General features: G+C 39.5%; 1 protein-coding gene across 1 annotated transcript in view; it reads right to left on the bottom strand.

Moving 5' to 3' along the window:
* Positions 1–564: 564 nt before the first annotated feature.
* ODAD2 (outer dynein arm docking complex subunit 2) overlaps positions 565–11,936 on the bottom strand; it is a 329,580-nt gene continuing 318,208 nt past the window's right edge. Inside the window, exon 19 of the mRNA XM_007951926.2 lies at positions 565–678. Within this exon, the coding sequence (XP_007950117.1) occupies positions 565–678 (114 nt within the window). The remainder of the gene's footprint in view (positions 679–11,936) is intronic.

The following is an 11,936-nucleotide window of genomic DNA, read 5'->3' as shown; positions in this document are numbered from 1 at the left end:
TGGACGACCTGGGGATGATCTCTCTAACTCCAGCTGCTTAACTCTAAATTCTATTTAGTAACAGTTTGTGAAATCAGCACATCTCCTCAGAACTCTCCTGCGGGTTGCAAGTGATCAAACAGACAAAACCATAATGACAGGACGGTTAGATCGGTTTAACAGAAAAAGAATTCAGAACACATTCATGAACGACTACAAAACTGCACACCAGGAAGGCCATATCATTTATTACAATCACCACAAATAAAAAAGCATCACTGAAATAAGTATACACAGTATGTGTGCATCTTCTAATTCCTGGAAAATTATCACACATTTATTGGTTTACATTTCATGGTATGGCATAGCCTGCCCTTCCACCCCCTAAAATTAAACAGACTCCAAAGCATCCATGTAATTTCTGGATGAAAAGCATCCTTTGCATTTGTAATTTAGCATTTCTACTTAGACCTTTGTCTGTACTTAAAGAAATTGCATACGTTTCCTAATTTAGGCTTCCTGGCCAGGGAAGTGACATGTTCTGTGTCATGTAAAATTTGGTAGCTTGTAATACCTGTTAAAATTTCAAATGTATCTTGCCTTTTCTGTAGCAAGAGCTAGCCTGCGGATGTTGGATATACAACCAGCTGCAGCTTCCTGCAGGTCCTGATCGGGAGAACCAACCATGTCCAGTAGGAGCTATAACAAATCAAGGAGGAGGAGGAAGGAGACAAGAATTAAACAATAAGCCTAAAGACAAAGTTAAGCTATGAACATTATTTGAAACACTAAATACTTTTTATAGTCACTAAAATGTGTAACACATTCCATTTAGGCTAATATAAATATTACATGCTTAATCACATGCAGGAATTTTCATGAGATTCTTACCTTTTTATTTTCTGGAACTGAGTTAGACCCATCATTTTCTCTCTCTTTTCTTTGGTCATTTAATTTCTCTGAATTCTGCCTCTGAAATGTCTCTTGCATCCCTTCTGGCTTTTCCATCTTATACCATGCCTAGATATTAGCATAAGACCGCTGGTGGCACAATAGTTAAGTACTTGGTTGCTAACTGAAACATTGATGGTTCAAACTCACCAGCCACTCCACAGGTGAAAGATAATGCAGTCCACTTCAGTAAAGATTACAGCCTTAGAAACCCTATGGGGACAGTTCTACTTTGACTGATAGAGTCACTATGAGTCAGAATCGACTTGACAGTACACAAGAACAACAGACTGTTCAAATAAGTATCTACGGACTCCAATCCATCTGATCATGTCACAATCTAATTATATTAGTCCCTTAGTAAAGAGGGAGCTCTGATAGCATAATGGCTAAGACACTTGCCTGCTAACCAGACAGCTGGCGGTTCAAACCCACCAGCCACTCCTCGAAAGGAAGGTTGGGCAATCCTACTTCCGTAGTGATACTGCCTCGGAAACCCAAGGAGGGGTCACTATGAGTTGGGTATGAGTCGGGTTTGACTCGATGGCACATAACAACAACAACAACAGTAAAGACATTAACTCCCAATTCAAACTAACCAGAGCCCAATCTATTAACCTGTCATTTAAGGATTTTTTCACTTTGGCCTCAATTTACCTTTCCATCCTGATTCTTCATTCTCTTGCTCCTTCATGTACTCCAAGGTCACATTTCTCCACTTCTCTTGCCTTTACTGACACCACCCTTCTACCTAAAATTCTCTCTCATCCCTTTCTGAGTTTGTAAATTTTATCCACCTTTTAAGACCTAGTCGAGTCTTCTACAAATCCTCCATAGGTTTCTATCAAACAAAATGCCATATATTCCTCATCAGGGCTCTCTTAGTTTATTCAAATGTCTCTTTCTTCATTTATCTTCTTCCCTTCCTAACAGATATTTGGGTTAATACTTTCTCTCATTCTTTAGAATGTAAACACTGGGAGAAACTTATAATGTACATAAATCCACTGCTATTGAGTCGATTCTGACTCATAATGACCCCTATTGGGTTTCCAAGGCTGTAAATCTTTACAGAAGTAGATTGCCTCATCTTCCTTCCATGGAGCAGCTGGTCATTTGAACCATGACCTTTTGGTTAGCAGCCAAATGCCTTACCCACCATGCCACCAGAGCTCCTTATGACATACATAGTGCCTACTAGTTAGATTTCAAATAAATACTAGGTAAATGAATTAGAACTTTAAAAATCTATCGAATTTGATTCTAATTAATAGTTCTGATAAAAGATGGGAAAAATTTATTTGAATCATCTAATTCTTAGACAATGAGCATTTCAGAACAAAGGTGGATAGTGTCAGAAAATGAGCATGACTCAATCTGCTGAGGAAATATTGTAAAGAGAAATAATGTGAAACATTTTAAATATGCCACACTTAGGAGTGTGGATTTTATTCTGTAGGTGACAGAAAGAAGTTATCTAAGCACTTTAATCAGGAGTGTGACATGATCACATTTGTATTTTAGAAAGATAACTTTTATAACAAGTTACAGATTATGGACTATAAAGAGATATGACCTAAGTAGCTCTGGTTGACATGATCACACTTGTATTTTAGAAAGATAACCTTTATAGCAAGTTACAGAATATGGCCTATAAAGAGGTATGACTGAAGGGTACTATAATACGTAATGTTTATTAAGGACTAAATACAGCATGAGCTATTGTTCTGGTTACCTAGTGCCACTCTGACAAGAATATATACCACAAATGGGATGACCTTAAGAAACAGGAGTTTATTCTTACAATTTGGAGGCTTTAAGTCCAGTTCAAAATGCCAGGCTCTAGGGGCTGGGTGAAAGCCCCTCGACCTTGGGCTTCAGCTTTGCCTCTTGCTCCCAGCCCACTGAAGTTAGAGGCATCTCTTCACTCAGGCAGCTACTGGCTGCTGAGGCTAACAAGCCCAAGGTCGACAAATAAAATGGCACAGTCCTGATGTTACCAAACCACATGGCAGGCCATTAATTCAAGTCCATTGAAAGCCCCAGGATTGGCAAAGCACGGCTGGCTGCTAAACAACAACTCAACTACATACAGGGTTTCAAGGGTGCCATAAGTTAGAGACCGTTCCCAAAGCTGCTTCTTATATATGGAAAACAGACCACATACCCAAAGCAGCTACTTAGCTGCTTGTGGTAAGCCCCACCATGGAGTTAATTGCTAGTCTCATCATGGGGAATAACTACTACCAGCTCCCCAGCCACTTAACCAGGCCCACCCAAGTTGACACAAACATAACCACTACAGCTATTAAATAGGGAAGGCACTCTGGTGGTACAGTGGTTAAAGCATTTGACAATAACCAAAAGGTTGACAGTTTGAATCCACAAGCTGCTCTGCAGCAGAAAGATGACACAGTCTGCTTCTGTAAAGATTCACAGCCTTGGAAACCCTGTAAGGCAGTTGTACTCTGTATCATAGGGTTGCTGTGAGTCAGAATCTACTGGATGGCAATGGGTTTTTTGGAAAGAGGGGAAGGAATAGATTAGGGTATTACCCACAGGACTTGGTGACAAGTTGGACATGGAGAATGAAGGGAGGGGAACAGTCAAGAATGAAGGTCAGGGCAATTCTATTTCCAACAATATGGAGGACGAGATACTCTCAGTGACATAACTAAAAATATTATGTTGGATGAAATAGAAAAACATCTTTTTCAATACATTGATCAGTGAAAAGAAGTCAAGGATTTCATAAGCTAAGTGAAAGTAGGAACAGAGAGAGAAGCAGAGCACCAAAGCTAGTTGAGTGGTATTTGTGAACTTCTGGTGAACTTCAGCTTTGGTTTTTATGGCCCTGCATAGTGCAGGGGATAGGAGAAAAAGCTTATGTGCAAAGTAGGGAGTCTATTAGGAGACCTCTGAATAAAAGAGAATGCGAAGAGGTACAATATCAAGATAAGAGTTGCCAAAAACTGTTGTTGCCAAGGTCAGTCCAACTAATACGACCCTATAGGACAGAGTAGAACTGCTCTACAAAGTTTCCAAGGGTATAAATTTTTACAGGAGCAGACTGCCATATCTTTTTCCCTCAGAGTGGTTAGTGGATTCAAATAGCCAACCTTCTGGTTAGCAGATGAGGGCTTAACCACTATACCACCAGTGTTCCTTAGCTATACCTAGAAATAAACTCTCTCATCCACCACAGGGGCAATTAGGAAATTTTCCATTGTTGTAGAAATAAAGAATTAGTAAATTAGTATAAATTAGTGAAAGTTGTTATTAGTAGTAAGAAAGCCATAGGAATTAAAACATTTGATGTATTGGTATGTTGTAGTTCTTGTTAGGTGTTGTTGCGTCACTTCTGAATCATAGTGATGACAGATTGAAACACTGCCCAGTCCTGCACCATCCTCATAATTGTTGTTATGTTTGAGTTCATGTTGCACTGTTGCAGCCATTGTGTCAATCCATGTCATTGAGGGTATTCCTCTTTTTTTGTGTCTACTTTATCAGGCATAATGTCCTTCTCCAGGGATTGGTCCCTTCTGATAACATGACCAAAGTTCATGAGATGAAGTCTGGCCATTCTCATGTCTAAGGGGCATTCTGGCTGTACTTCTTCCAAGACAGATTTGTTATTCTGGCAGTGTGGTATATTCAATATTCTTCACCAGCACCACAATTCAAAGGCATCAATTCTTCTTCAAGCTTCCTTATTCACTATCCATCTTTCATGTGCATGTGAGGCAAATGAAAATAGCATGGCCTGGATCAGGGGCACTTTAGTCCTCCAAGTGACATCTTTCCTTTTTAACACTTAAAAGAGGTCGTCTTTTGCAGCAGATTTGTCCAGTGCAGTATGTTGTTTGATTTCTTGACTGCTGCTTCCATGGCATTGATAGTGGATCTGAGTAAAATAGAATCCTTGACAACTTCAATCTTTTCTCCATTTATCATGATGTTGCTTATTGGTCCATTTGTGAGGACTTCTGTTTTCTTTATGTTGATGTATAATCCACACTGAAGGCTGTAGTCTTTGATCTTCATCAATAAGTGTTTCAAGCCTTCTTCACTTTCAACAAGCAAGGTTGTAGCATCTGCATATGACATGTTGCTGATGAGTCTTCCTCCAATCCTGATGCTGGGTTTTCCTTCATATAGACCAGCTTCTTGAATTATTTATTCAGCATACAGATTAAATGCATATGATGAAAAGATACAAACCTGACACACACCTTTTCTGATTTTAAATCACACATTTTCCCCTTGTTCTGTTTGAACTACTTCTCTTGGTCTATATGCAGGTTCTGCATAAGTACAATGAAGTGTTTTGGAATTTCCATTCTTTAAAATGTCATCCATAATTTGTTATGATATATATGATTGAATGTCTTTGCACAGTCAATAAAATAATGGTAAACATATTTTTTATATTCTCACTTTACTTGGATCCATAATTGACACCTATGGAAGCAGCAGTCAAGAAATCAGACAGTGTACTGCACTGGGCAAATCTACTGAAAAAGACCAATTTAAAGTGTTAAGTAACAAAGATGTCACTTTGAAGACTAAGATGCACTACAGTGTAGTAAATTACATGGTATGGTTTTTCTAGCCATAGTCTTTGTAACTCCCACTGGATTACTGGATGGGACCATGCAATTTACACTCTTGATTGTTAAAGTCATCCACCTGGAACATTTCTGTTGGTACAGCATGAAGTAATCTTCTGGGAAAGTTTGCTTTCTCTCAGGTATGTAGAACTCTGATGTTGGGATTGGTTGATTTGCCACTCTGCCAGGCTCAAAATGAGCCCTCCTAGAGGCATAAGGAATATCTCTGCCAGCTGAGAGAGACTGATGGCTGAGAGAGACTGCCAGCTGAGAGACTGAGCGTGTTCCTGTACTTGAGTTGTAGCCTGTTGCTTCCCTAATAACCCCCACAATCTGTGAGTTCTGTGTGGCCATTGCTGTGAATTATCAAACCCAGCAGAGAGGTGGTGGGTGTTGTGGAAGAACAGTTGGTATCAAGGTTAGTAAGAGGGCTAGAGGGTGGAGGCATGTTTGGCCTCATAGGAACAGGTCTGGGGCTGCTGATGGTGATTCTGTCTTCCTCTCGTGAAGTTAGAGGAGGTCAGATGATGCCACCTCCATGTCCCTTTAGCAAGCGCCTAACAGGAGTCCTGTTGTTGTTGTTGTTATGTGCCATCGAGTTGGACTCGACTCATAGCGACCCCTCCTTGGGTTTCTGAGGCAGTATCACTATGGAAGTAGATTGCCCCATCTTCCTTCTGAGGAGTGGCTGGTAGGTTTGAACCACCAGCCTTCTGGTTAGCAGTCAAGTGCCTTAGGCACTACGCTACCAGAGCTCCCAACACAAGTCCTAGTAATTTTAATTGCTTCATATCCATGTGAAAGTTGGACAATGAATAAAGAAGGCTGAATAAGAGTTGATGCCTTTGCATTGTGGTGTTGCAAAGAATACTGAAAGTACTATGTACTGCCAGAAGAACAAACAAATCTGTCCTGGAAGAAATGCAGCCAGAACGTTCCTTAGAAGTGAGAATAGCCAGACTTCGTCTTACCTACTTTGGTCATGTTGTCAGAAGGGACCATTCCCTGCAGAAGGATATCATACTTAGTAAAGTAGAGAGTCAGCCAAAAAAGGGATGGAATGACACAGGGGCTGCAATGATGGGCTCAATCACAGCAAAGATTGTGAAGATGGCGCAGAACTGGGCAGTGTTTCATTCTGTTGTGCACAGGGTCACTATGAGGGAGCCAACTCGACAGCACTTAACTAGAATGACTGCTTTCAGCCAAGATCCATCTGACATCAGCAATGATACCCCTTGTTCCATAGCCTTTTCTAACATCAGCTTGAATTTCCAGCAGTTCCCTGTTGAGGTGATGCTACAAGTGTATTTGAATTATCTTCAGCAAAATTTTACTTATGTGTGATATTAATGGTATTGTTCAATGACTTCTGCATTCTGTTGGATCACCTTTCTTTGGAATGGGCACAAATGTGGATTTCTTCCAGTTGATCGGCCAAGGATCTTCCAAATTTCTTGGCACAGATGAAGGACTGCTTCTAGCACTGCATCCATTTGTTGAAATATCTTAATTGGTATGCTCTCAATTTCTAGAGACTTGGTTTTCACTACCTTCAGTGCAGCTTAGGCTTTGTCCTTCAATACCATTGGTTCTTGAGAATATGGTACCTCATGGAATGGTTGAATGTTGATAAATTCTTTTTGGTACAGTGATTCTGTGTATTGCTTCCATCTTTTTTGATGCTTTTTGCATTGTTCAATATTTTGCCCATGTTGTTGTTGTTGTCGTTATGTGCCGTCGAGTCGGACCCGACTCACAGCGACCCCTCCTTGGGTTTCCGAGGCAGTATCACTAAGGAAGTAGATTGCCCCATCTTCCTTCCAAGGAGTGGCTGGTGGGTTTGAACCGCCAGCCTTCTGGTTAGCAGTCAAGTGCCTTAGCCACTATGCTACTAGAGCTCCCTTTTGCCCCATAGAATCCTTCAATATTGCAACTCAAGGCTTGAATTTTTATTTCAGCTCTTTCAGCTTGAAAAATGCCAAGTGTGTTCTCCCCTTTTGTTTTTCTAACTCTGCGTCTTTGCACATTTACATTTACTGTGTCTTCTTGAGCCACCCTTTGAAATCTGCTCAGCTATTTTCCTTCATTAATTCTTCCATTTGCTTTAGGTACTCTATATTCAAAAGCAAGTGTCAGAGTCTCTTTTTGACATTCATTTTGGTCTTTTCTTTCTTTCCTGTCTTTTTAATGACCTTTTGCTTTCTTCATGTGTGATGTCCTTTATGCAATCTCACATCTCATATCATCTTTAGTCATTAGTGTATAGGTATAAGTTTAGACAAACAGATCAGTGGAATTTAATACAGGTACCACAAACAGATCCATGCTTAAATACAAACTTGATTTATGACAGAGCTGGTATTGCCAAGCACTGAAGATGGAAAGCATTATTCATGAATGGTCCAAGGACAAGTGATTATCCAAATAAAAGAAAATAAAAGTAGTAATCTCACACCACACACAAATTTCAATTTTATGTGGCTTAACAGCTTAAATAAGAAAGGAGAAATGTAAAGATTTAGAAGTTAATGTACAAGAAAATTTTGATCAAATCAGGGTATTGAAAGATGTCTCACTTCTCAGTGAGGTCCTTTTGGTCAATGATCTTCTCCATTAGACTTTAGCACCCTCCCATACTTCCACCATCATATCTTCTTCTTACTTTTATCTTCTTAACAGTTCAATCTACGAATTCTCTGATCACAATTTTTTTGGATGATTTGACCATTCAGCAATTCTCTCATTTTGATTTTTGACCTCATCTTGATCTCTAGTCTATTGGCCTATGTGGCAGTTAAGGTTGTGTGTCAACTTGGCTGGGCTGAGGTTTTCAGTGGTTTGGCAGCTGGATGTAGTTACTCCCCAGGATCAAAGTATAAGCACTTCCATTTTAGAATCTGCTGTGAGATGTTAATCAGTGGAAAGGGAGCCTTTGAGGTATGGCCTATTTCCAGTATATATGGAAGAACTGTGGGAAATGTCTCTAGCTTTTTGGCACATTTTGGGCCATGTTGCTTGTTGTTCTTGGAATTGTTCCTGACTTGAACAAGTGGCCTGCCGTGTTACCTGCTGATCTTGGGTCTGTGCCATTTTACCTGTCGATCTTGGGTTCATCAGCCTCATAAGTCAGAAGAAGCTTCTAGCTTGCTCCAGCAAGATTGGAATAAGAGGCAGAGCTGAAGCCCAAGGTCAAAGGCCCTCTACCTGCCCCCTAGAGCTGACACTCTGAACTTGGACTTCTAGCCTCCTAAACTGTAAGAGAATAAATTCCTCTTTGTTGAAGCCATCTACTTGTGGTGTTTCTGTAATAGCAGCAGCATTAGAGAACTAAGACAGTCTACATACCTTTTCTTTAACCATTTCTGTTTGTGCTTTGTCCATAAGCAGATTAGATTTCACGTGCATTTTTTCTTACCAATTTCTTAAAACTCTTATGACACCCATCCAAAAAATTATAACTGCACATAAATTCAGCTCTTGTCTTACCTAGGCTTTCACCAGTAACTTAATCCTGTGGAATAAATCATACACTAAGGGAAATACATCTACTGTAAATCCAATCTCAACTGGATTCTCATCACTGCTCAGCAATCCAAATATATCTCTAACTAGGTTACTTTCTCATTCTTTACCACTACCTATTTCAAATCTTCTTCATTCTTCTTCAATTCTTACCTCTTCCTTCCAACCTTCATTCTCAGCAGATGGCCAAATGGCTCCCTCATAAATATGATAAAAACCATTAGATTGAAATTACTCTAACCAAATCTATAGACCCACCTGGATCTTAGGCATCTTTTCATCCTCTATTCAAGTTATAAAGGAGTCTTATCTCCTCCTTTCCAAAGCCAACTATTCCATTTGTATTCTCCTCCTTAGAACATTTGGCTGCTAAGTACTCCCCCTCTTGTTACTTTAACCTCCCCCTTTTTACTGATTCCTTTCTATCAGCATTTAGAGTCAAGTCTTTCACATTTAAAAACAAAACAACAACAACAAAACACTGCTCTGACTCTCTTTTTTCCCTTCATAGCCAAATTTCTTGAAAGAATTGTCTGGGCTCACTGTCTCCAGTCTTAAATTCCATTAAACCCACTCCAGTCTGGTTTCTGCCTTTAGCTCTCCACTGAAACAGCCTTCAATAACTTCCATATTGTTAAGAATGTTGCTGATATTAGTTGTTGTTAAGTTGATTCCAGTTCATGGCGACCCCATGTGTGCACAGAACTACTACTCCATAGGGTTTTCAAGGTGGTGACCATTCAGAAGCAGATTGCAAGGCCTGTCTTCTCAGTTCTCTCTGGATGGGTTCCAACTGCCCACCTTTCAGCCAGTAGTAGAGTATTTAATCATTTGCACCATCCAGGGACTCCTTCTAGAATAAGACACACTTTTGAGTCCTCAACTTATTTGATCCTTCAGTAGCATTTGCTATATGGACCCCTTTCTCTTCTTGAAATTGTTTCTAATACCGGCTTCTTATGACATACTCTCCTGGTCTTCCTCTTTTTCCTTCTCATCTTCTCAGTCTTTCTTGGTTAGTTATTTTATTTTATTTTTATTTTTTAATGCATTTTATTGAAATATTTATGTACAGTGAAATACACAAAACTAAAGTGACATGGGTCAATGCATTTTTTTTTTGCAGTGTTCCCTCCCCTCCCCCATCACCCTGGCAACCAAAAAAGAAAGTTTCCCTCCATATATAAACCTTTCCTTGACCCTCCACAACAATGAACTAATATACTGTATTTGTCCTTCTGTGATTGACATATTTCACTCAGCATAATGTCCTCCAAGATCATCCATATTATGTGGTGTTTTGCAGACTCTACATTATTCTTTAGTGCTACACAGGATTCCAGTATGTGTGTGTACCATAGTTTGGTCATCCACTCTTCCACTGATGGGCATGAAGGTTGTTTCCATCTTTTTGCTATTGTAAATAGTGCTGTGATGAATATGAGTGTGCATGTATCTGTTCCTATCCTGGCTTTCACCACTCTAGGATATATACCTAGTAATGGGATTGCTGGGTCAAATGGTATCTCCAGTTCTAACTTTCTAAGGAATTGCCTATTGCTTTCCACAGTGGTTGTGTCACTTCATAGTCATACAAGTAGTATATGAGAGCTCCAACCCCACCAGCATTTGTTATTTTCTGTCTCATTGACCCTTGCCATTAGTGTTGAGTGCTAGAGTGAGATGGTATATCTCATTATTGTTTTGATTTACATCTCTCTGATGGCCAATGATTGTGAGCATCTTTTCATGTATTAGCTGACCACTGAATATCCTCCTTGGTGAAGTGTCTATTCATGTCTTCTGCCCATTTTTCAATTGGATTGTTAATTCCTTTGGTGTTGAGGTGTTGGAGTTTTCCATCAATCTTAGAGAGAAGTTGCTTGCCAGATAATGTAATTATCAGAAAACATGAATTTGTTGCTGTCATTTTTGTCATGTGCTTTCTCATTGTGTCGGTTTCTTTGTTCCATATAATTTTCTATGCTGAGCTCATTTTGTTTATGAATCATGTCATCACTTCCTTCATTGCTATTGTTTTAGTATTTGCTGAATATTTATGCTGATCCTCTTTTTTATTTTGATGTGAAGGTTTATAATTTTTCTTTGAGGTTACCCTGTGATTTATAGCTTTCTTCCCAAGTGTAGAACAGCCTGTTTTATCTTGTAGTTGTCTTGACTTTCCTCCCATCTAGAAGTTCTGTAACAACACAGATTTTTTTTCCCTGTCTTTGGTTGGCAGCTGTCCTCATTTGTTGGTTGGTGTCTCTGGTTCCCTGTTTATAATCTTGTAGGCCTTTTTACTTTGGATACTTCCATAACTGGGTTGGTTTCTGGGTTATATCATCATGTGTGTTAATGGTCATTTGTTGTTGGCTGTTGTTGCTTCTCTGTCCAAAGGGCTCCTGTTTGCATCTCTTGTAAAGTAGGTCTGGTTTTAACAAATTCCCTGAATTTCTTCTTGTCAGGAAACATCCTAATTTCACCATCACATTTGAGGGACAATTTTGCTGGGTACATAATTCTTGGCTGGAAATTTTTCTCTTTCAGTGTTTTATATATACCATCCCACTGTCTTCTCGCCTGCACGGTTTCTGTCGAGAAATCCAAGCTTAGTCTTATTGGTTGCCCCTTGTAGGTAACTTTTCGTTTTTTCCCATGCTGCTCTCATGATTCTTTCTTTATCTTTGGTTTTGGTAAGTTTGATGATGATATGTCTTGGTGTTTTTCTTTTGGGGTCTATCCTGTTTTGGGTTCAGTGGACTTCCTGAATGGATATATTCTCATATTTCATCATATCAGGGAAGTTTTCCTCCAACAAATCTTGGACAATTTTCTCAGTGGTTTCATTTTTCTCTTCCTGTTCTG

The sequence above is a fragment of the Orycteropus afer genome, unplaced genomic scaffold, assembly GCF_000298275.1.
Source record: "Orycteropus afer afer isolate SDZICR_OR568_19922 unplaced genomic scaffold, OryAfe1.0 scaffold00319, whole genome shotgun sequence".
Taxonomy (NCBI): domain Eukaryota; kingdom Metazoa; phylum Chordata; class Mammalia; order Tubulidentata; family Orycteropodidae; genus Orycteropus; species Orycteropus afer.
The sequence above is the reverse complement of the archived record's forward strand: the minus strand, read 5'-3'. Positions and strand labels throughout refer to the sequence as shown.